This window comes from Micromys minutus (assembly GCF_963924665.1).
Source record: "Micromys minutus genome assembly, chromosome: 4".
Lineage (NCBI taxonomy): Eukaryota > Metazoa > Chordata > Mammalia > Rodentia > Muridae > Micromys > Micromys minutus.
The window spans coordinates 5,506,322-5,532,166 of NC_137973.1; the positions used below are offsets into that span (position 1 = coordinate 5,506,322).

The following is a 25,845-nucleotide window of genomic DNA, read 5'->3' on the forward strand; positions in this document are numbered from 1 at the left end:
TTGAGGCCGTAACTGTAGAGACGCTTCCGACTCCCGCTGTCTAGCAGAATTACTAGTATTTTAAGAATGCACTTGTAGTTTCTCCTTGGCGTTGAACCATTAGGGTTCCAAAATGTGTACAGCAGGACTGCAAAGGTGACAGGAACACCTCTGCTGTGGTTTACTCTCTGGGACAGTGACAGGAACACCTCTGCCGTGGTTCACTCTCTGGGACAGTGACAGGAACACCTCTGCCGTGGTTCACTCTCTGGGACAGTGACAGGAACACCTCTGCCGCGGTTCACTCTCAGGCAGTGACAGGAACAACTCTGCCGTGGTTCACTCTCTGGGACAGTGACAGGAACACCTCTGCCGTGGTTCACTCTCTGGGACAGTGACAGGAACACCTCTGCCGTGGTTCACTCTCTCAGGGCTTTAGCAACCTTTTCCTGTAACTAAAACAGTCTTCATGTGGTCCACCAACACTCTATCTTTCTGTGGCTTTAGATCTGTGATAGCCAAATATGTTACCCTGGGAGACAAAAGACTAAATGCTGTCGGCTGCGAGGACATGTGATGGGGTGCGTGCTCGGGCAAGACAGGTCAGGATGGACGGTGTAGCTCCTCGGTCTCTCCTTCTGCTCACTGATTATGTTCATCTGTGAGAAGCTAGTGAATGGACTGGTGAAAGTGAACCCAGCATAAGAAGAGCAGGAGGGAAAACTGTGGAGCCAGTACCACGTCCTGCTTACTAATTTCACTATGAAGTTCAGTGCCCCGCATTAACTACTGACTTCAGCTGGTCACCCCAGGCCTGTCTCCATAGTTGGAATCAATCTAAAACCAACCCTTTTGGGTTTTCTTTTCTAGAAATGATTATAAATTCAATTGATTACAAACATCTACTTGTTATTTGGTTTCAGCTACTGCGTATATAAAAGTATCATTTTCCATTCAAAACTGGGTAAGTAGATTAAGGGAGTAATAATGTTGAACAAAGTATATTTTTCAACAAATAATAAAAATAAGTTCATGTCTTTTAAACAAAATAATTGTATTTGAACCTCCTAATACAATATCAAAATTTTTTGATAATTTTTATCTGCTAAGAATCTAGGATGGCTCCCTCAATAAGGTCTATCCTACGCTCATTCAGCGACACAGGACTATGCCCTTGAAGGAAATGTGAAAAACCGTGAGTTCATAACATACAGCTCACCTTAGAGATCCTTGAACAAGGCTCTGACTCATCAACACAAGGTCTGTTCAGCCTTCACACAGACTGCGGTAGATCTGTCTAGTAAATCAACCCTTGATCCTAAGCAGAAAATTGTGCATGAACGCACACTTAGCACTTGCAGCAACTGCTGAATTTACAGTCAGAGCAGAACTCACATTTGTTGATGAGAAGTTCTCTCTACTATGACTGAATTATGTATGTATTTTTGCGTTCGGACACATGTGTGTCTGTGCTTGTGTATGTGTGTGTCCTGGTCCGTGCATGGAGGCCAGAAGAGGGTGTTTGTGGGATATCTGGATTCTATGGTGACCGAATCCAATGCTTGTGCAGAAAATGCTCTTTGTTGACATTTTATCGTCTAGGTAGAGTGTAGCATGGCCCCTGTGAGCACACAGGACTCAGTAAGTGAACATGGTCTAAAACATTGGCTCTACTGAAAAGTATCCCAAAGCTAATGGGAGTGTGGCACAGACTTCTAAAAAGTCCTGTACAATGTCAGCAGTTAAGAGTCGGTACTGTTCTTACCAAAGGAAGACCCACACAAGACACCCCACAGACACCTGTGACTCCAGCTCTGGGCATCTGCTGTCCACTTCTGAACTCCATGGGCCTGCCCACTCACCTGTGCACATTCTCACACATGTGCGTACATACACACACACACACACACACACACACACACACATACACACACACACACACACACACACACATACACACACACACACACGTAATTAAAAATCCTTTTTTAAAGAACAAACACACCCAATTTCCCAAACAAAAAAGAGAAATAAGGCCCCCATGTAACTATGGATTTCTAAATAGCAGTCACTGGCTCACTTATTCCAAGCAGCATGAATATCTTCAACAATATATTCTGAATCCTCGTAGTTCTTTGGTTCAAGATCCGATGCTTGTTGTGAATGAAGTACTGGGGGAGAATCGCTCAAGACTCCAATATTAGAAATGCGGGTTCTGTCTCCATTACTGGTATTTAGTGGGGCAGATGCAATCAGGAATGAAGCCTGAGGTTCTTGGTGTTTATTGAGGGGTGTCTGGGCAAAGGAGCAGAGAGTGGGGGGTGGGGGGAGTGCTGCAGTGGTCAGAGGTCAAGCTCCTACCCAAGCGCAAGTCCAGAGAGAACTTTGCGGTTTGGGAAATTGGATTTGCCGGTAAGTGTGAATGTCTCCTGCTGCCCACACTCTGTTGAGTGCCAGGATAAGTGACCTGCGCTGCACTCCGGCTGAGTCACTGTGGAGGGCGGGGCACAGCTCCTGGACACGGCTCCACTGCCCATTAGCCGCTGCCCTGAAGTGAGATAAATCTGACCCTCGTGGCAGCGGCCCAGAATGGCCCAGACAGCCACTCAGCCAGCCCTGGGGAAGGGGCCTGAGCACAGGCGAGGAGTGTCTTGTCAGCCAAACCTCCCCAAGGCTAACAACAAAATGCTAGAAATGTCACCTCAAGTTCTACACTCCCCTGAAATCTGCACTCTGATCTACACACGTTTCCCCCCAAAAAACCCTCTGTTTCTTATTTGTAGACTCAGCTCTTGAGTCCTCATTCTGGGATACAAAATGGTCAGCTAAAGAGACTCAGCTCTGGGTAGCGTTAGTGTATTGTAGAGATGAATAGAATGTGTGCCTTGTTAAGATAGTGAGACATATAGCAATCCATAGCATGTCTCTCCAGACATGCAAATGTAAACAATGATTCTTTTTAAGATTCGGTGATTTTATATATTTTTTCCTGATACAGGAAACCCAGTTTCTGATTCATACCAGGTATACTGACGGTGTCCAGAGGGGCCTTCAGTTGCTTCATCTGCTTATAAAGCAGACGGTCCTTTTCTTGTCTCTTCAGTTTCTCAAAGAGCCGTGTGCAGGTTATGTTAATGGCTGGCCTGGGTTTTTCATTCTTGAAAAACACCCTCGCAGAACATTTGCCCACACGCGCCTCATCTTCCTGAAAGAAAGGTTTGGAGGTTACCCGGGAAGGTTCCTTACCAACCGTGCTCACTGCAGCTAACACCACACAGACTGAGAATCGGTGAGGTTGGCAGGCCACCATCAAGAGACGGAGCTTCACTCTATAGAAGGTTTATTTTCATGCTCATGGTGTCTGTGGATTGTATATCTGGGGAAGATGAGCCGAGCCACCCATATACTCGTGACTCCCTGCTCTCTGGGTGAAGGAACACTGACTTCCCTGCTGTGGTGGACTATGAGCCAGACCAATCCTTTTTCTCTTACTGCTTTTGTTAGTATTTTGTCAGAGCAACAGAAAGGAAACCGAGACACAATGTGGAGGAACATTACTCTTTGACCTTTGCTGTCTTTGCCTCGTTTGCCTTCTGATTGCCTCTGTATATAATGGGGCTGGGCATTTTGGAAAGAAATAGCATCAGTGACTGTTGAGCCCTTCGTGGCTCAAACGTCTAGGATAGGAGATGCTTCGCTCTTTCTGGAACCCACATTTGGTTGGTTCCTTAGGTACTTGGGTATTACGCGTACTAACTTGAATTGGAAGTCGAAGCCAGCTTCTATTAACGAAAGCACCAGCATTTCCATGCATGAATTTGCTCCTTTCATTCCAGGTTTAAAGACTCAAATGCTAACGTTCAGAAAGGAACCTACTCCACATCTTAAGCTCTCGGTACTTGAATTGGTTCCTGTCTGAGCGCAGCTACTAACCCGGTCTATAATAATTCTGCCTTCCTATTCCGAGATCTAGTCCAGGTTAGATACCCTAGTCGTCCTCATCCTGTGGATTCTGTGAGAACCCTCACTTAATAAATCCAAAAACATCGGAGATTCTCCTTGACTTCAGTTGTCTGCTCTTAGGTAGTAATTCTTCCTCGTTTTGGTCAAGGTTCTTTAACTTGACCATTAAAGTCAAGGACCTATCCCCAGAAAAATGTATGTGCTCACACACGCCATCATTAGACTTGGGATGAGGAGTTCACAGTCACTAGCCACAGCCCCACCCAAGCCCAGCCGTGAGCTCCTAGTCTGGTGTCCTATCCAAATGTGGCTGGTGGAACAGCTGAAGCAGCAACCTTCGTTTCTTTTCTGTGGTTTAAATGGCATCCCGGTTAAGGCAAGAACCAGAAATAAACTCGAAAGGCCCACAGTGAAAGAAATTATCATCAAGTTGGGTCTTCAACATAAGCCTGCTTCTAGAACTAGTTCAAAACACTGTAATAATAAGCTCGCCATGGGGCTGCTCCTCTCTTACAGAGCCTGCACTGGGTGGGACATTGATGTGCTGGTGCGAGAACTGAGAGGCTCCTCTGGGCAGCCTTTCCTCTCCTTTGGAGTCTGCCATCCCCAAGGAAGTGGAAAAGAGCTGGGTACAATGCGTCCTCTGTCTGACCCAGCAGACAGCTCCGAGAAGCTGTGCTGTGAAGAGGGGTGCTGTGTGTACTCAGCCATACTCACTACTTTCCAAGTCTGGAGGAATTCGTTGCCGGTCTGCAAAGCCCAACAGCCAAAGGGTTGCTGAAAACAGGGTGAAGGCAACTTAACAATGCCTGGGCTGTGTGGCCTCCCGGGCTGTGTGGTGAGGATCGCGGTGAGGCAGGCAAAGCCTGCAGCACGCATGGGCCCTACTTGGTGTTCTCTGCGATGCTTCTACCTGTGAGTCCTTAACCTGATATGGAATTGGCCCCGGGATATGCCAGCCTGCCAACTAGAAATGTCACCAGCTGACAGGAAAAAGAACATATTGGCATTTCACAGTGAGTCATTTTAAGGACTATGAAGTGCGAGGAGGGACACCCAAAGAAGCTGTGAACTTCTCTCCCTAAGAAAAGGGAAAATGGCAGGTACGTGGACATTTTAGTGCAGATGGCATGGTCTAGGAGTTCCAAACTGCAGCCCAACATCTGGAATCTGAGCCTTTGACCGGGATAGATATGTGATCATCTGGAATCCTCTAATTTGCACGGCCTCTGTATGTATACATAGATGGCTGAGACGGCACACCTGGACGTTCTGTGCAAAGTGGCTCATGCTAATGTCCAGGACGGCACACCTGCCAATCACAGTGGTCTGCCTTCCTGGGACAGGACTTGTACATCATGGGCTGGTACACAAAGAAACACAAATACTGGGCACAGAGACTTCGCCGGAACTCATTTGGTCAGGGAGGCCCCGGAGGTACTGAAAACATCATGACTAAACAGTAAGACCCTGTTACTGAAGACCAACCATGGCTGCAGAAACATCAAGAAATCAGTCTTGAACTGCCCGGGAAGGGCTCCCTGCTGGCCCGTTATAGAGCTGGAAGGTACTCAGCAGGCTGCTGGGGGAGAAAGGAGATCCAGCGTCTCCGCACCCTGTAAGCTACAATATGGCCTCCCGGGGAAGCGCCGTCGGCATGGTGGTTATGGAGGTAACCAGTCAGTTTCTGCTTCACGAGAGCGGTTTCGTGTCTGGTGCCTTATCTTGGGAAATCGTATGTCCCAGGGCGCTGTTTCCATTTTACACTGCCGTAACTATTTAAGTCTATTCCCATAGGTTTAGGTCACTCTCAACCTTGGTCGGAGAAGTTCCTTTTGCAGTGAGTAGTGGTTAATGCTTAGACTCATGACTGGTCAAAATGATGCTGAGGATGAATGACTGGCTCTCAGCGTAGATGAGAAATGGAATGTGTACATCAGCCTCCTCAAACGGGGTTCAGCGAACATCACAGAGCAGGGTGAGGAGGAATGGAAGAGCCAGAGGGTGGGGAAGAAAAATGCTGGAAAGGCTGTCTTTGTGCTAGAGAGAGTGCAGGGATCCTGGGATGACCCCCAGTGCTCACGTGCTGGCTCCCGACTGTCCACAACTCAGCTTTAGTGAGTCCGATGTCTTCTTCCAGCCTCCGAGGACACCAGGCACACACGCGGTGCACAGGCATGCGTGCAGGCAAAGCACCCATACACAAGGAACCATTTTTAAAGCTGCTGTCATGGCAAGCTGATGCACACCCATCAGCTCTCAGCAGATGTGCTGCACTGCTGAGGCCCCACCCCCTGTTGAGGCCCCACCCCTTGCTGAGGCCCCACCCCCTGCCCGAGGCCACACCCCCTGCTGAGGAACTATTGGCAGCTGATGGCTACTGGGACAGAAGACTCACTTTTCCTTGGTGACAGACGTGGCTACTGGTAGGTTAGCCGTGCCTCAGTGGATGGCCCCCAATACATCTGATCTGTATGTGGTCAATACTAATTAGCCTCAATGGGCTCCTCCTAATAATCCTAGTAATAATGAGCTTGAAGGAGGAAGGTAGGCTAGCGGATGTTGGGGGATTGGAGAAGGGCAACAGGAGATGGAGAAGTTCAAATACATTGTATATGTGTGTGAAATTTTCAAAGAATAAATTAAAATATTTTAAAATGAAAACCAAGCAGACTGACTTAAGAATTACTGCAATTGTAAACTCAATGGAGTCTCCCTGGCATTCCTGCCTTGCCTGCAGGCTGCGATCTGTTCCTGCCCAGCCACTGCCCTCTTGCAGCTTTCCTGTGCTTTTCTCAGATGTCCTTCAACAGAGGAACAGATACAGACAGTGTGGTACATTTACACAATGGACTACTACTCAGCTATTAGAAACAATGACTTCATGAAATTCCTAGGCAAATGGGTGGAACTAGAAGCTATCATCCTGAGTGAGGCAACCCAGTCACAAAAGGAGGAGCTGAGAGGGTCTGCAACCCCATGGTGCTGAGGTGGGAGAGGGTGGTTGGGAGAGGGAGCATCTTCATGGAGGCAATGGGAGGGGGAGGGAAGGGGATTGGTGGAGAGGGATAACATCTGAAATGTAAATGCTGAGAATTTCCAATAAAAAAAGAAACCGTAGTGACCTCTCCCGGCTCTGTTTGTTTATGTTCTCACTTCCTCCTCTATGGACAAGACACTGCTAAGAGGCCACTTCACCACGTGGGGAGGCTCACCTGCTGGGGGTTGAATTTCTCTGTGTTAAACACCAAGTCCACCTCACAGCCCTCTTGAGGGTCGACCTGAAATACAGAAACTTTGTCTTAACACAGTGAGAGGATTGCAAGCATTTTCATACCAAGAATATTTCTGTTGGGTTATGGTGGCACCTTTAATCCTAGCACTCCAGAGGCAGAGGCAGGCTGACTTCTGTGAGTTTGAGGCCAGCCCACTCTATGTAGTGAGTTCTAAGCCAGCCAGGGGCACAGATAAAGCAAATCATGTCCTTGGGGCTGGAGAGGTGGTTAAGAGCACTTTCTCCCCTTCCAGGGGCCCAGCTTCAATTCCCAGCACCCGAATTGTGTCTCACAACTCTGTGTAACTCAGGTACTTGTAGCAGCAGCAAATTCCTTAAACTTTTCATAGGCATGTTTGCATGCTTTAAGCTTCTGAAATACTTCTAGCACATATTTTTGAGTAAATTTAAATTATCTAGAATTTTTATATTATTTGCCATCATTTTAAAAAAAACAGAAAAAAAGATCATTCATTACAAAGTGTTATCTAGAAAAAAAGGAAATTTTGTGTTTCATAGGGCTGAAGTCATTTCGCATAACCCTGATTAACTGGAATTTTATAAACATTAATTTCATTTGAATTTTGACCCAAGGACACAAAGTGGTTATTTTGTCATAAATAGATCGGCCATCATCCATCTGTAATATTAGAGTACGTCTGGAGACAGGCACGAATGGCAATTATTTATGTAGAAAATATTTAAATATGAAAACGCACGGGCACTTCTGGAAAATTCTGAAAAAGAATGGTGTTTGTACGGGTTCGTTGTAAACTTTCAACACGTGACCAAAGCCACACAGACGTTTGTCTGTCCACCCATTCCTACCCCAGGCAGTGGGAGCTAAGAGATAGACCTTCCTAGCCAGCTTTCCCAGTATGGAAGCAATTGGCTGTCAGTGTGGCTGTAGGCAGCCTGGTGTCAGTCCTAAGTTCAGGAAGGTTTTCTGCAGCAGGCAAGGCCCAAAATAACTCTTTTTAATTTCTAAATTACATTTCTTTGGCGCACGCGCATATGTGTATGTGTGTAGAAGGTCAGGGGGTAGCAAGAGACGGTTCTCTCGTACCATGTTGGTGTCAGGGGTCAAACTCAAGCCATTAAGCTGGGTGGTGTGATGGCTAAAGTTATTCTTTAACATTATATATATATGCATACATATAAAATACAGACATAAAATGCCTCTAAGCTGTAAGCCCCAATCTCTCTGATAAATAACGTCCTGTTGTTCAGGTAAAATAACAAGCCCCATGTTTTCGCTTCTGTGAACAAGCTTGGTCGCAGCAGCTGCACAGGATGTGTGCTTGGTCACATGTAGGCAGGATGCATGTCAGGTGTATGCTTGCCTCTGATTGGATGAAGCCTCGAAGTATGTAGCCTTGTGGGGTCTGCCTTTATAAACCCGTGACTAATGTAATTGGTGCCGTACTCTGGGGATCCTGTGTGGGCATTAGGGTAGCCCCTTCCCCCAGCGATGGCTCCACCCACAGGTGACAGGAACCTGGCACATCCATCGCCATGGAAACAGCCAAAGCATTCACAGAAGACATCGGTTCAAAATCTCACCTCCACATGGGAGCAAGTGATGTCACCACCCCTACAAAAGACTGAACCCCCTCCCTTTTCTCTTCCCTTGACCTTGACCCCTGCCCTGTCCCCGGTCTATTAAACCTCTCCACGTGGAACCGTGTTCGTTTGGTGTGGTTTGTGCCGGCATGGGCCGAAAAATCTAATTAACAACGTCCTGGGTACGGAGCTCCCATGGTCCTGGCCAGTATTTACTACAGCTTGCCTTGAATTGGGCTCAGAAACTTGCAGTAGTGATCTCATGCCCGCCTGGTGGGATTAACAGTGCAAGCATCTATCCCCACTAGGCCATCCGACCAGCGCCTGCACTGACTTTTGAGCCATTGTTAGCTCCACAAAAGCGTAGAAACAAAGGGTAGAAGTTGGCATATGAGGGGGACGGTCGGAGCCCAAGGAAGGCAACGTCCCTTGTCCATGGGTTTGGGGCCTTTAAAGGCTTGCTCCCCTGGTTCTGGGCCCCGCCCTCCACAGGTGACCCTGAGGGCCTGGCATGTTCCCTAGGGGCCAGGACGGGGTGAAGGGATTTTCAGATGAGAGGGCGGGGTGAAGGGAGCACCGGAAGAGGAGACAGGGAGGAAGGAGCCGAGCCAGGTGGGAAGCATCTGCGGTGTGCATGAGGACTTAGCAGAGACGGCCGAAGCGGAGAAGTGGACACGGGCCTCCAGGGATAAGAGAGAAAGTCAAGAGAAACATCAGCCTTCATGTTAATAACAGACCAGAGTCGCTGATTCCCACTCCTGGGGTGGGGGCTTCCTTATTCTTAAGTCATTCTGCATATTTATTGATTTTTGTTGAGATAGGGTCTCACTTGTAGCCTTGGCCAGTCTGAAAAGCCCCGTTTCAAACTCGCAGAGAATCACCTGTTTCTGCCTTGGAGCTCTGGGGTTACAGGGGGAGGGGCGTAAAGGAGTGTTTGAGTGGTCAGGCGTTTGGAAGCGCACAAAGCTAAGTGAGGGCCCAGTAGACGGTTCTTTGGTGGGAGGGGGAAGGGGAGAACCAGGGCCGAGTCCATCAGGGCTCGCAGCTGAGTCAGGCTCTGGAAGTGTTATTTGCTATTCGATTTGCTTATTTTAACTAGACACCCTTGAAGACTTCTCCGTGGGATCCACCCTAGGATTTCATACTTTCGGTTGTCCTTTATGGGGCACGGCTCACACTTATCTCATCTCCCCAAAACCTCTCCCCTCTTCCTTACCCAGAGTCACAAGCTACTTTAGCTGGCCTGTGTGAGATAAGGCACTGCAGTCAGCACAAGGTGGGGGTCCCCCTTCATCTGGGGTGGGGCCTGAGCTCTGACTCTCACTCTCCTTGACTGGCAGCCTGGGACCCAGCAGCACTTATGCTAGGGTGACTGAATTTCTGTCTCACCCCAACCCTAGGCTAGGTGAGGGGAAAGCAGGCAAAAACAGTTGTCTGCCCTCGGGCAGCCTAGAGCAGAAAGGACTCATTTGTATGACACTGGGGACGTGGTGATCTGATTAGAGTTGACTTATGAACTTTGAAAGGAAGACTGATCCAATCTAGGGGTCTGGAGGTGACATTTGAGTTCAACTCTGAAGACGGAAGAGGAGCTGACTTGGCGGGGGTAGGGTGTGGGGGGTGAGGGGAGCAGGGAGAAGGGAGTGTTGAAGGGCCCAAGGGGCATCCTGTGGCACTGAAGGACAGACAGGCTAAAACCAGTGCAGGAAGCAGCTGACTACATGGGCAAGGGTTGCCTAGCAGGTTATAGTGACCGTAACTTACAGAGGGGGGCCTTTAAGAAGGCCTCTGGTGAGGGAGTAGAAACGGGGTGCCCACAGCACGGAGGGAGGATGGAACAGGAAGCTTCCTAAGAGGACACAAGTACAGTGGGGACTGTGAAGTGCATGTGTTCAGAAGTGCATTTTGTGCTGACACAAGTCCCTTAGAAGGTACAGAGGAGGGGCTGGAGATGTGGCTCATCCTTAACTCTAGTTCCAGGGGGTCTGATGACCTCTTGTGATGTGTGTGCCTAACACACACACACAAATAAATAAATCTGAATTTTAAAAAGAAGGTACTAAAGGAAGTTCTATGCAGCAGTCACGTGCTATGTACAGTGAGTGCTATTCGGCGAACCATGGACCAGATATATGTGGTTCTATAAAACTAATACGCCACTTGGGTTGGATAAAAATGTAGCACATGGGCTGGAGAAATGGCTCCGTGCTTAAGAGCATTGGCTGCTCTTCCAGAGGGTTTTAGTTTGCTTCCCAACAGCCGTCATCAGAGGCTCACGGCATTTGAAGTCTAGCTCCAAAGGCTCTGCTGCCCTTTTCTAGTCTCCATGGGCTCCTAAACACACACACACACACACACATACATACACACACACACACACACACACACACATACACACACATACACACACACATACATACACATACACACACACATACACACACATACATACACACACACACACACTCTATGATGTTCAACACTTGATAATACATTACCATGGTCTTGTCGTGGTCACGTGCTTATTGTGGTATAGTTTTAACATGTAGGGTATATTCCCCCTATGAAAGAAAAGCTTGTGACAGAACAGGGTGATGTTGGGTGGCAGCAGTCACGCACAGCTTGTCTTTACACATCTCTCGTTTGCCAGAATGAGTCACTCTGAGTAACCTATTCCATCTACCTTTGGGTGACGACACACTAAGGTCATACAAGGACAAATGGCCTAATAGCGCAATTCTCAGTACATGTCCCCACTGTTTAGTGACAAGTGACCACGATCCAATGCCCCAGACATAGTCTGTATTGAGACAGCATGCTAGTAGCATCAACGGTCATTTGAAATGCTCTTGTTTGCAAAACAACAACAGACATCAGACGGGACCAGCACTGAGCTCTTCCCGAACACTTCCAATCAGCCTTGAAGGCCTGTCTGAGCTCGCCAGCACACCAGAAGGAAATCCAAAGTAAAGGAACTGGGCTGTCACTGTGCAGCTCCTAGACACGAGCTGTGGCCAGGCAGACGAGATCTGCAGCCGGTCAGGACTTGGGGAGTCAGAGGCCTTGCCGGGCTGCTGGGAGGTTAGCCTGGTGCACCTGGCGGTCAGCAGTCTTCATAAGTGACCAAACCACGTCTGTATGACATTCTCCAGCCTAGAGACCCTGCTCTGTGTCTCAGAGAAGCTGTGAACGGACTGACAACGGGCTGATTCGTGCGGGTGTTCACTGAGGCGTCCTGTGCTGTGCTGGTGTTAGAGGCTGACTTTGAGACGCTAACCCGTGGTGCCTGCGTGGAAGAGTATTCAGCAAACCCAGGGGACAAAGCAGGTGTGTGTGCAGCACCAAGGACAAATCCTAAAAACCTCGATTTGCACACAGCCCAACACATCTTCCATAAAACGGTTACAAATAGGATATGCAGCTGACATTTGGAAATTGTCACTGAGATGGTGGTTGGTGTGGGGACAAGCATAAAAATGATCTCCCTCCCTCCCCTTCTCTCCCTCCCTCCATCCCCTTTCCCCCTCACCACTAAGGAAAGTTAAGTATGAACCTTGAACCAGAAAGTTGCTTCCTCAGCATCCCTGACCCCCACCCCATCCCCCCACCCCATCCCCCCACCCCATTCCCCCACCCCATCCCCCCACCCCATCCCCCCACCCCATCCCCCCACTCCATCCCCCCACCCCATCCCCCCACCCCATCCCTGTACTTTTCCAAAAACAAATTTACAAACAGACCTTCAAAAAGAAAAACACAAAGGCTGGGCTGGAGAGACTGGCTTAGCAGAGAAGAGCCTGACAGCTCTTCCGGAGTCCTGAGTTCAATTCCCTGCAACCACCTGGTGGTTCACAGCCATCTGTAAGGGGATCCGATGTCCTCTTTTGGTGTCTGAAGACAGCGTACTCATATACATAAGATAAATAAATAAATCTTAAAACAGAAACCACAAAGCACTTAAAAGCATTAATCCAGCCCAAAGTGACTTGGTGTAGGTGCCCATTGCATAGGCTAATATTTTTGTACTTTAATCCCTGTTAGAGAGGAGTGTGGGAAACACAGCGCAAGGTTTTAAATCCAGCCTGACTCCCAGGTCCGCTCAACTCCTCTCGCCCCCACACAATCTCTTTCTGCATCTGGAACAAAAGGCTGCCACATGTGTGCTGTGAAAAGCGAGATCATTCAATTCATTTTAAAAGAACCCAACACTGCACAGAGGGACCCCAGCCCTCGCTTTCCCACCACAGGAAGCCATGAAAACCAGGGTACCTAACACCCAGCATCTCGTGCCACCCAAACTGACCATCTGCAACACAGATGCAGCCATCTCGCTTTTCTTAAACACAGCCAGAGGCAGAGAGCACTATTCCCATGTTTTCCAGAATAAAGTTCTTCACCAAGAAAAGGCAAACAAGGCCAGTGGTCATGTGACTCCCACAGTGGAAGCAACAGTTCCTTACTGCAGACTTCTTCTAGTTCTGGGTGAACAAAAAATTTATGTGCTCTGGCCTAGAACTCAATGCCTCACAACCTGGACCGTTAGCAGTGTGCAGATCATATTTGGATCTGGGCCTTGTGCCCTTTGTTTGCAGATTGCTTAGTGCCTGCTCCCCAATGGCCCTGGGAAGAGTTGTGCCTGCCTCTCCTGGCCGCACTGTCCCTCTGGCTTTGTGCTTGCCTTGCAGTCATGTGGCCGTGTGGGAGGCAACTTTCAAAGTCCTGTTTGAGAAGCATACAGTGCGGTGCCTTCGGGGACCCAGAGTCACCATCCATCCATCTTTCTTCTTTTGGTAAGAGAAACGCTCCTCAGATCCTCATCAAACCAATGCTATGTCTTTATTTAGGTCTGTGTATAAAAACACCCTTCAAGGAACAGGGAGGGAATGGGTTGATTTCTATGTCTGTACCTATTACAGTCAGTCAAGCTCATCCATCCGTCTGTCTGTCTGTCTGTCCATCTGTTGTCTGTCTGTCTGTCCATCTGTCTATCCATCTATCTTGCCCCCATTCATCCCTGTACATCTACCATTCTCACTCTCTGCCCTACCTGACTCCATAGAGACCTTGTGCAGGGATTCGCATCACCAAGCCCTGGGGCAGAATATTCTCACTGTTGACATTCTATACATGAAGAGACAGGCAACCTGTCCAAGGAACAAGGAATTGCCTAGTTCGAGAGCTGTCTGTCGGTGCATGTGGCCTCTCTCCAGAGCCCATCCTCCCCAGACTGCACGCAGAGGTTACAAAAGCAGATCTCAGCAGCCCCTCTGAGAAGCGTGAGACCGCAAGCTGGTGCTGGTGTGCATGTGTGAGGAGGAAGTAGAGTGATTCCTTTGTCCGGAGGTGGACCTTGTGCTGTGTCTGCAAAGCAGCTCCTGTAGATGAGAGCCTTTCTCTGGGAGGGAACAGCCAGGAAGGGTCTGCGTGCGTGGTTGCTAGGGTTTCATAGCAAAGGACCACAAACCAGGTGACTAAAAACAACACCTAGTTTTCCTCTCATAGTTCTGAGGACTGGGAGCCCAGTGTCAAGGTGTCGGCAGGACCAGCTCCATTTGAGACTGGCAGGTGGAATTCATCTTTCCTCTTCCTGGCTCTAGGTAGTGGGTCCCAGTCCCTGGCATCCCTGGCTTGCAACGACATCACTCCAGACTCTGCCTTTGAATTCAGTTCTTCATCCTGCCTGTCTGTGTCTTCTCATGGCCCTTTGATAAGGACAGAAGTCACTGGATTTAAGACCCATAAAGTATGACCTCATTGTCCCTTGATTACATCTCTGGAGACTCTCCTTATATGTGAGGGACCATTTGCCAGCTGGGTTAGGACTTCAACAGATCCCTCTGGGAAGATAAAATACAATTCTTAACAGCTTGGTCATGAAGCTGCTCTGAGACTATATATAGAAGGAACCCTAAGGATAGAGCCTTTTGGACAAAGGTAAATAGAAGTACGGCTCAGGAGGGGTGTGGAAAGTTCCAGAAAAGACTAGGGCCAACATAAGCAAGAGAAAGAAAAAAAACGGCTCCAGGTAGGAGTGTGATCCAGTACTCAGGAGCAGCCCAGCCCAAGGGTTAACACATTGGCATGGGGTAGACTTGGGGTTGAAGTCACAGTACTGAGCAGGGGCCAGATTAGAGGAGGTCTCTTCGAATAACTTTATTCTCTTGTTGTGGGTGGTTTCCAGAACACGGGGGGGGGGGGGGGGGTGCTGAAACCCTGTGTGCTGGGCCCACCCACCGAGGATGAATTAAGTCAGTCTGGGGTGGAGTCTGAGAATTTGCATTTCAACAAATCCCAGCAGATATCTGGGCTGCTGGCCTCAGGACCACACTAGAAGTTCTTTCTAGGGAGTGCCAGGAAGCCTAGGAACCAGCATTCACATTTGGTATTAAAGTGAAGGCATCTTCAGAATCAGGGAAACAGGGAGGTCCTTCCAAGCGTGGTGAGCGTGAGCGTCCAGAGTCCCTGGAGAGTCAAGCCATGATACTTCACAACTCAAGATGGCACCCTCTGCTTCAACAGCATCTGACGCAATCCAGTATGGCAAACTTCCAATTTGTAAAGAATATTCACTCATCACTTTCTGTTATGGGAATAGGTTCTTTGCTATATAGTGTTCCCTCTCAAGTGCAGGTGTCTTAAACAGTGTGACCAAGGCAGTCCGTAAAGGAGAGCATTTCATGTTCTAGAGGGCTAGAGTTCCTGGCCATCACACTGGGGAGTATTGCAGCAGGCACCTTCATCTTATCTACAAGCACGAGGCAGAGAGAGTGGGACTTCTTCAAGTGAGATAAACCCTCGAGAATCTAGGGGTCAAAGTTTTCTGCTCAGTAGGGTCCTTCCACACATCTCCATCCCGAGTTACAGGACCCTATGCGTTACTAATCAGTAATTAAACTCTGGACACCCTCTGAGGCTGGGATTTGACATTTTGTTGTGATTCAGCCAATCTCACAGTTAGGGCTTTGGTTTGGTTTTCTGCAATTTGAACTCCGTGGTGCTGGAGGGACTTTTCCACAGGACCCTGAGAAAAACGTTCCCCTGTTTATACGCATCTGGGGCTGGGCAATTGTATTACTGAGTTCTTTTTTTCCCTTTGTTAGTTTATCCAAAGATATTGGAAGCAACAAACCAAGAATCGTTTTCTTTATTTTTCAAGTTTTTATTTATAGTCACTTAGCTCTTTGCTTCTCACAATAAGTGGATCCGGGTAATCAAATACATTAATCTCAATAAGCTTGTTAAATGATTCCCACTGGCATTTCCAGCATTTTCCATGCTTCCAGGAGAGTCGTCAACAACCTGCACCAGATCCTTAAGAATGAGATTGAGCCAGACATGGTGGTATGTGGTTTCCACACAGAGGTGGGGGATCCCTGTGAGTCTGAAGCCAGCCTGGTCTACACAAGTGAGTTTCAGGGCAGCCAGGATGATAAAGAGAGACACTGTCTCCAAAAGGGGCTTGGGGATATTAGAATGGCTTACAAGCTGTGGTCCAGCTAGTCCAGCAATGGCTGCTTCCTAACATAAAGGCCAAAAATCTAGTAGATATTTAGTCCTTGGGGCTGGATGTCTCAGCCAGTCTGTCATCTATGTTAGACTCCCAAAGACTCTGTTCTAACACCAGAACCTCAGCAGAACCTCAGCGTCAGGGTAGATCAGCCTGTCAGCAGGAGCGAGGGAAACAGGCACAGGAAAAGCTCCTTCTCCCACGTAGTCATTTTGAGTGAGCTGCCACCAGAAGGTGTGGCCCAGGTTAAGGTGAGTCTTCTAACTTCACGTGACCCAAGATTTAGGGTGGTCTTCCCACCTCAATGAGTCAATCATGAAAAATCTCTCCCAGGTGTACCCAGCTGCTTGGGTTTTAGTTTAATTCCAGATGTGGTCAAGTTGACAACCAATTTTAGACATCACAGTAGGGGTGGAAACATGGAGACACAGACAGTGACCAGCCCCAAATGTTGTGTTTGTCCTATAAATGCACGTCGACATTTCCATCGGTAACAGGCGCGGTTGGGGTTAATAGACTAACCTTAGTTGCTAACTTTACTGGACCGAGCAATGCCTAGAAAATGAGTAAGCCACACTTCTGGGCGTGTCTGTGAGGGGCCAGGAAGTGCTGACACACCCCAAACAAGGTCTAATAAGCTGGAGGCGCAGATGGAACAGAAGAGGAGGAGGAAGCTTATCCACGCCGGACTTCCCTTCCTCTGGACCCAGCAGCACTGTGTTTAGCATTTATTTAAAAATTTGAAAGCTGTTGAGTGACTACTTTTAACAGTAAATTCTGTTCTTTCATAAGTCCCTGCGTGCACACTGTGTTTGGTACAGTCAGCATCCTAACAGTGGACTCAAGACTGGTCGGCCTTTGAATATGTGCTTGCACAGTTATTCTCTGGGCCTTTGGCCTCCCATTTGGACTGAATCGTTGGCTGTTCTCTTCTTAGAACTAAAGGTTCTGGAGATGAGCAGCCACTGGTTTTCCAGGCTGCACATTCTGCGGGTGGCGGCCTTGGGACTATCCTACCTCTCGCTGTGTAAACCAAGCTAATACATCCATACTTAAATTATATGTACATTTTATCAGTTCTGTTCCAGGAGAGAACCCTGACTACTGCGAGCAACTATAATATTCAATAATAACATCTTGTTAATGTTAACTCGGGGGTCCTTAGTAGATAAAATTGCTTGCACAGAGACACCGTGATGAGTGCCAGGTGATCTGATAACGGGACAACCACCCGTTACAGCAGGCAGAGGACATCCACAGTGTGCACACACTAGACAGCTGGCTCGTTCACACACGGAGAGGAACAGAATGGGCTAGCAGGAGATCTCATACTGTCAGGATGAAGGGGATTTAAAACTTAGCAATTATTTGTTTCTGAAAACTCCCACTTAGTATTTCTGCTATCGACCATCAGTAACAAGCCACAGAAAGCAAGAACCCTCGTGGCGGTGGCGGCTGCTATCCGTGGCATTTGTGTGGGCGCCAAGACTGAAAAGCACAGGTTCCAAGGGCATCTCTATGGATTCGCGTCTTCTTTTCAGTAAAAGCTGCTCATCATCAACCACAAAGTTATTTTCATACTAATGGATCGAAGATGGTTGTCCCTGTGTCTGGAGAGACTCGAGCTAGGCTCTAACCAATGCTGCCGGTTTCTCTGTTTGCTTTGTTTCCGAATTATTGTATGATTCATCGGTATTCGAGGAGTATGAAAATGTAGGGGAGCATAGAAACTGAGGATCCGAAAGATAAACGCGGGGGTGTCCCATCCGAAGAGCACAGTCACACATTTTACCCTTTAAACTCATTCGCAACGCAAGAACTCGAGGAGTGAGACACCCGAAGCTCACGTGTGAAAGGGATTCCTGTGTTCCTCTCCCTCTCTGCTAGACCCTGGCCCTGCTTCTTTGTCTTTGGCCACATCTGGGGACTTTCCATGTTTTCACGATGGGAAGGTGGGCAGATGAGAGGAAGCAGGTTGGACAGTCATGAGCTCAGAGGCTGCGGGGACCCGCTGCTGTAATGTTCTGCTTCTAACTGTCCCTCTGGCTTCGTCTTTGGTGGAAAAACACAAATGTCACGCTGTCCCAAGAAAGGCACACCTCCCCGCCTTATAAGGTTGCTCTTATGAGTCAGGCCCAGTCGGAGGAAAAATAACTCATTTGTGACTAAAAACTGTACACACCAAGAAAACTTTGACTAATTCCAGGTTCCATCTTGTTTTACATGTACTTCATGCTCATTGTAACTAGTAAGATTTTAACGCACACTATCAAACCTTTAAAATAATCAAGTACTGACAAAAATGTATTCGTATACTTTTAAGCAATAATGCTTTTAAAATCTGTACATTTATCTCTGTTTCTTTAAAAATAAAGTTGTTCAATTATATTAAAAAAAAAAACTGTTGTACCATTCTTAGGTTCTGGACAGACTACATATTACATTATACCCTGGAATTGTATTATTGCATTTTCTCCTTCCAGGCAAGGGTTGATAAACAAACTGAGTTTATATTACAAAAGTTGGTTACTGTCAGAACAGGCCATAGCCAAGAAAATCTTTTCCCATGGGCACCATGCATTAGCAGTCCAACTCACTGGGCCAAGACGGAAGGTGTGCTGGCTTCCATTTGTCGAAATCTGGATATGAGTTCTTGACCTGGGGTAGACCTGGAAGGGAAGTTGCTAGGACCTGTCCGCAGCTTGGTTCCTCTCTGGTGGAAGGAAAGATATAAGAGGTGCACAGCTTCCAAGGCCTCGTCCTCTTTCCAGTGAGGAGGGAGCCGCAATGTCCCGGTGATCTCAGCACCCTCGCTGCTACTGTGATTTTATTTAACAGCTATCTAAACCTTGTTTCCAGCCAGACCTTGTTTGAGAGATGAGCAGGAGCTGAAATCGTGCGCACCTCCTGACCTGTAGCAGCTTACAGTATCGTCCAAGGGGCAGGCATGACCACAAAGAGCAAACAAAGCTGACTGTTTAAAAGTCAGGTCAGAGCAGCACCTGGTCCATCCCAGGAAGTGGGGCAGACGACAGATGGCTCCGATAAAACACAGCCACGGTTTCGAGAGTGAAGCAATGGGAGCCAGGGCAGCCATTTCGGAAGACCCGCAATGCCTGAGAATGTGGGGAGGACTGGTGTGGTTGGGCAAACAATGACACTATAAATGTTATGTTACAAGATGGGGTTTCCCCAAGGTCACTCATTAATCATATGGACTGATTAGGTTATCCTAGTTTATTTTGGGACAGAAGATGTGACACAGATGGCTTCAAAGCTCAGAAACAAAACCATGAACACAGCTGGCACCAAGAAGAGGCAAAGCAATGGGCCCTGAGACACTTTGCTTTCAGCTCAGTGTGACCCATGTTTAACCTCTGACCTCTGGAACTGCAAGTGAATGTACCCCATGTTTCGAGCCCACTAGCGTTACGGGAACTGTCGTATGGTGAGACGGAATGGAGAGAATTAGCTGTGATCCCTACTGAGATCTTCGCTGTGGACGCCCTGAGTGAGCCTGTGGGCTCACACACATCTTTGCAAGTACACAGGCTCTGCTCCTTCCTAACTGGACTTTAGGGGCGGATGGCGCCTTGAACACCCATAACAAATAACCCACGCTGGACATCGATATACCTACTGCCCTAACCAGTGTGGACGAGGCTCCCTAACTTAATAAAGCATCTCCAGGACTTGCCCCTGCCCTGGCTGCATGAGTGCATATCTGAACACAGGAACTCACTGCTGTGTATTATTTAATATTAAAAATGACTCTTTGGGGCATTGAGCACCTGCATTCAGTTTCCAGTAGCACCATTAAGAGCCTTAGAGGAAGCCTCTAGGGCAGAACCCTGTGAAGAGCGTCACCCCACACCACCAGCTGTCTTTCTTTGGACCACCGCCAGTACCACCTGATTACAAACATCCTGGTCTTACCGGTAGGAAACCAAATTAAAGTGTTTTGAACAGAGGGTGGTGAATATGAACAAAGCCAGTTTACTACAGAATGGTTGAGGGCGTGCCTACTTGCTAGCTCAACGGGGTACGGTTATTGTAGGCGATTTGGGACAGGTTGCAAAGAAAGCCAGATAAAATTGTACCCCTGCTGGCATTCCCCACCCAATGCAGTCCCATATTCTGCCCTCTGGGAGCTGGATGGTGGGGCAAAGACCATTCCTAAGCATGTTCATGCCAGGGCAGGAGTATGCTACCTCTCTGATCTGCTCCTGTGTCTCCCCCACTAGGCAGGATGCTGGTCTGGAGATAGCATGGACTACACAGGGAGGATGCTGGTCTGGAGATAGCATGGACCACACAGGGAGGATGCTGATCTGGAGATAACATGGACTACACAGGGAGGATGCTGGTCTGGAGATAACATGGACTACACAGGGAGGATGCTGGTCTGGAGATAACATGGACTACACAGGGAGGATGCTGGTCTGGAGATAGCATGGACTACACAGGCAGGATGCTGGTCTGGAGATAGCATGGACTACACAGGGAGGATGCTGGTCTGGAGATAGCATGGACTACACAGGGAGGATGCTGGTCTGGAGATAGCATGGACTACACAGGGAGGATGCTGGTCTGGAGATAGCATGGACTACACAGGGAGGATGCTGGTCTGGAGATAGCATGGACTACACAGGGAGGATGCTGGTCTGGAGATAGCATGGACTACACAGGGAGGATGCTGGTCTGGAGATAGCATGGACTACACAGGGAGGATGCTGGTCTGGAGATAGCATGGACTACACAGGGAGGATGCTGGTCTGGAGATAGCATGGACTACACAGGGAGGATGCTGGTCTGGAGATAGCATGGACCACACAGGGGTGCCTCTGATTTGGCTGTTGTCTTGTGAAGGCCCTGAAAGCAGTTAAGAGCTTCTTTTGGTGGAAGAAAACATGCCTCCCTTTTCCTCTTTTATTATCTTTCCTCCTTCGAGTGCATTCAGCCTCTTGAGGTCCCCACTGTCTGTGCCCACGTGATGTGTTCTACATAATGCATTGCTTTCCTAATTCTTTAGACGGACTCTGAATTATTGACATTAATGGAGAGGAGCCGTAATTAGGTGTCTAATATTGGACTAAAGTGCTCCACAGATCGAAAACCGATGAGGCTCTTTCTTAGTGGAGTATGTGCACTTGGATCTGTATGGCCCAGGGGACAAATTTTACTCCTGCTTCAGACCCATGGCACTTTGAATCCTGGAAGTACAGCCATTGCTCTACCTTCTGGCCTGATGCGTACCAAAAACCAGATGGTTTACCTACGGTTTTTTTTTTTTTTTTTTTTTTTTTTTTTTTTTTTTTTTTTTTAATGTATGAGATTCACTTACTACCTAACTAGTGTAAGTGTAAAACTAGTACAGGTGTAAAACTGTGTCAAGGCCATTCGTTGACCTTATTTGCTTCCTATTGCTTTGATAGAGACCATGACCAAAAACAACTTGGGGAGGAAAGGGTGTCTTAGGTTAGCACTTTCCCAGCAAGTCTTTCACTGAGGGAAGCTGAGGCAGGGCTTTATTGGCTCCCTGTGGGCGGCTCAGCACCACCCACCTTAAAAAAGTATAACCCAGTCCACCTGCTCACAGTGGGCTGGACACGTCACACCAACCATTAACCAAGAAAACACCCCGCAGACTTAGCTATAGGCTGGTCTGCTGAAGACAGATTTCTCAGTTAAGGTTCCTTCTTAGTTCTTGTCAAGATGACAAAAAGAAAACCAAACAACAACAACAACAACTAGCACATTCACAAAAGCCGAGTTAAATGCTCCGGAAGAATGGCTGTGGTTGTCTCTTGAACTCTTGCCATTTTCAGTGAGCCAGGATTGCGGAAGAAGGGAAAGTAATTGCACATCACACACTTTCCAAGGACACTCCCCACCAGCAGGGAACCTAACGGAAACTGAAATGGTGTGTTATGGGTGTGTTCTCTTGCTAGAAAACCCCATGGAGTTCCAGCTAAAGGCCCTACATAAAAATAAAAGGGATCCGCTTATACTGGTTTTCATGGGGATGAAGCATGGGTAACCCTCCCTCTGCCCCTTGCCCGGCTGTTTGCACCACGGCTGGTCTGGGGTGTTGATCAGTTCCCAGACAACAGCTGATTCCAGAACGGGTTGGCTTTCTTAAGAAGTATATGCCCAAGAAACTGTCCTCAAATTCCCAAAATTCAGTGAAAGCAGTGTGTCCAGTAATGGAGAAACCCCGTGGGCCTGGTCCAGGACAACCAGCACCTAAGAATTCCCACTGTCATCTGTCATCTTCTCATGCCCACTGTGGTCCAGAGACTATTGCACGCAGTAGCAGAAAAGTTGGAAAATTTGGTGATGAAAAGGTAGTGTAAGACCAGGAACAAGGTGACATCAGGCAGGGACAGCAGAGAACACAGGCAGCGTGAAATTTCTTCTGCAACTAGGAAACCAGAGAACCAGGTCTTTCTGAAACCATAATCTGCAGTGATTACTGCATCTGACCACCAGGGGGCAACAGTGTTTCTAGAATGAGAACTCTTGAGGCTCTAAAAAAGAATCTGAGCTGGAATCCTTTGGGTGCCTCGTTTTCATGCTTTGTTTGTTTCGTTTTGGTTTGGTTGAGATGAGATACCTATCAAGAACTGCGTCCCTCATGGCGACCTAGCTTATGCACACGCATTTGAAACACCACTGTGGTTTTATCATGTATTCTCATGGTCTGTAGCCCACGTCATTTCATTACATAGAACTTGGGATGTAGCTCAGTGTTAGAACACATGCCTGACATGTATGGGGCAATGGACTCAATCCCTAAAACCCCAAATTAAAACAACTGAACTCACCTAAATTGATTTAATAAGTAGCTTCTGGGCCCTAACTTTGAAAAACTCACATAGTTCCAGCCCCTCCTGTTCAGATGTACTCACCCCCATTGAAGAACGCTCCTGACCCTGTACATCCACCTGCTCCCCTGGCCCAGTCAAGGACAGATACAGTGTGGCAACATAGTACACTGTCCTGCCAAAGTGCCCAGGGATAAAGACTGAAAATGACGTGTGGCCACCCACCACCCCTTCCTTTTGGAATGAATGCCGTGGTTGCTCTTGTCATCGGAGCAGAAGTTCCCACAACCACCTTTCTGGAAGCTGTGCCCACCAGGCTGAGTTTGTGTTCTCACTTGACTGGCCGAGCATGTCAAAACCCTAACAATGCAAAACAAGCCAACAAGCAAAGCACAACAACAACAAAAACCAAAAAACCAAACACAGTTCCTAAGGATACTAGGCGACATCTGAACTAAGGCCACCAAAAGAGAGCTAGTGCTCCTCCTCTCTGCCCCCCCTCCCAGCCTTGAACCCTCTCCAGATGCCTGTCATCTCAGCACTGGGCCTTTAGTAACCTTTGAAAGGAAACAATTTCACTGGATTTGTGGAAGAAATAGATTCCTGGTACACTGGCCCCTTTTCCTTGGCTCCTGCAATCACATAGTGTTAAATTATTAGGGGGGTAAGAAGAAAGGTAACATTGTTACTCGGGGTCTTGCGCGGGCACACACATACACACACACACACACACACCCCTTAGGACGGGTAGAGTGAAGTTAACGTTCAGGAGCACTATACCAATAGAGATGAACAGGTTTTGGGAGCTAGCCTCTTTGTAAAAATGCCAAGGACTTCTTTTCCAAGGGGAAGCTAGAAAGGCACAGAAATTCAAAGCATCTTAGGATTTTTTAAAGTCACAATTATTTATTACGTGTGTGTGTGGGGGGGTGTGGGTGCGCGCACATGCGCATGCTGTAGCAGGCACGTGGAAGTCAGAGGACTACTTGGGGAAGTTGGGCTCTCTTCTTCCACCTCCTCAGAAGGTCAAACATCAGGTTTGCCAGCAGGCACCTTTACCCAAGCACTATAGCACTAGCCCTATTTTATGATTTTTAAAAATCACGTTGGGTCGAGGAAAACCAATCCCTGGTATTTGAAAACTGGTGGACTTTGTCGGTCTGGGGTTTTTGTTTCTTTGTTTTCGTTTGAATAGAGAATTCTCCCCTAAAATAGCGAGGGACTCTGTCTTCAGGGCTCCGTTTTCCTCTAAGAAGAAGACAAGCCCTTAAGTTGTGACTTCATTTCTCTGGTGAACTAGTAGAGGCTAGCGCTTGGAGCGGGGACTGTCCCTGAGACAGTAGAGTGTTTTGTTGTCGCTGTTTGTTTGCCTTTTTCTAGAAATACGGAACTAAGGCTGAGAGTCTAAAAGGTGACTCTCATCATCTGACGCTAGACGGAGGATGATCTTTATCATCCTACCAATTTCAAACCTATGCTCAGCTCTGCATGAGATGCAAGGCAGCGGGTCTGTGGCTTTGTGGAACACCCGGGGAGCCTCATCATCTAGGGACTCTCCAGTTGTGTAACTTTAAACATCTGTCTGAAGAAATGAACAACGTGACACTCTGGAAATCAGCAAACAACCCAGGAGCTGAACCGTTTCCGATCGATAGATCGCTTTAGTCACGCACAAGACGCTGCCCTGTGACTCCCTGGTTAGATGAGGAGACACCAGAACTAAAAGGTCCCTGCGCAGCCCCCGAGTAACCTTTCCCACGGCGGCCTGCGGCGAACAACGAAACAGAACAAACCCTGGAAACCTGTCTGGATGCAGAGCTGGCTTAGCTTTTGGACACGCCTCCCCACTTTGGTAGGAGCCAGAGTCTAAGCCACTGGGTACACAGTGCTCGTGCCAACAGCGACCCACGCTGGGCACCCCGACCGGGGGCTGTTGTTTGTGGGACCCCTTTCTCGCGTTCCCAAACATGCTAAGTATTTTTGGCCTCGGAAATACGAGAAAGGCGATTGGAGGGCTCCGCGCAACACGAGCTCGGGCTGGGAGCGCTGTGGTCCCCGACCGTGTCCCGTGGCGTCGCGGCTCACTCACCCACGCGCGACCCTCCTGCACGGCGCCCAGCACCCGGAGCGCGCTGGGCGAGCCGGCGCGGAAGTTGAAGAAGTACAGCGCAGCGCGCGCCGCCTGCGGCAGGATCCCGCGTGGCAACCCCACGGCCGGGGGCTGCCCGGGATCGACGGTGTAGCCCAGGTCCGCGGGCGCCGCGGCAGCAGGGGCCAGGGCGAGGCTCGGCAGCAGCCAGAGGCCCAGCAGCAGCGCCGGCGGCGGGGGTCGATGGGGCTGCATGGACGCGGGCGGCGGGGCCACACGGGGCTGCGTGGACGCGGAAAGCTGGCGCGGAGCTCCCCGCACCCGGTTCGCGGTGCTCGGGGAAATAGGCCGCGGCGGCCACTCCTCTCCGTCCCCGGGTCGCCGCTCTTCCTCGCCTCCCCTGTCCAAGAGGAAGGGCCAGAAGGCGCCTCTGGGAGAGCGTGTCCCCGATGACGCGGTGAGAGGGCACACGGGACAGTGGGGCGCCTCCTTGAGGGCACACCCCGACTCCCGCTCGGGGAACTTGGCTTGTCGCCTGCCGCTGGGGTGATTTCGCAACTTTAGAGCGAACACACTCTAAAGGTCAGCTGCTGGCGAAAGAGGAGATCCCTGGGGAAAGGGACCGGGCCTCAGCCTTGATGGG

At 48.6% G+C, this 25,845-nt stretch overlaps 1 protein-coding gene across 1 annotated transcript in view; it reads right to left on the reverse strand.

Moving 5' to 3' along the window:
• Nucleotides 1-25,611, reverse strand: part of RARRES1 (retinoic acid receptor responder 1) — a 32,877-nt gene extending 7,266 nt beyond the window's left edge. The window contains exons 1-3 of the mRNA XM_080916591.1: nt 25,203-25,611; nt 7,158-7,223; nt 3,001-3,184 (exon numbers count right to left, since the gene is read on the reverse strand). Coding sequence (XP_080772717.1) covers nt 3,001-3,184; nt 7,158-7,223; nt 25,203-25,457 — 505 coding nt within the window. The 5' untranslated portion in view covers nt 25,458-25,611. The remainder of the gene's footprint in view (nt 1-3,000; nt 3,185-7,157; nt 7,224-25,202) is intronic.
• Between the last annotated feature and the right edge of the window lie 234 nt (nt 25,612-25,845).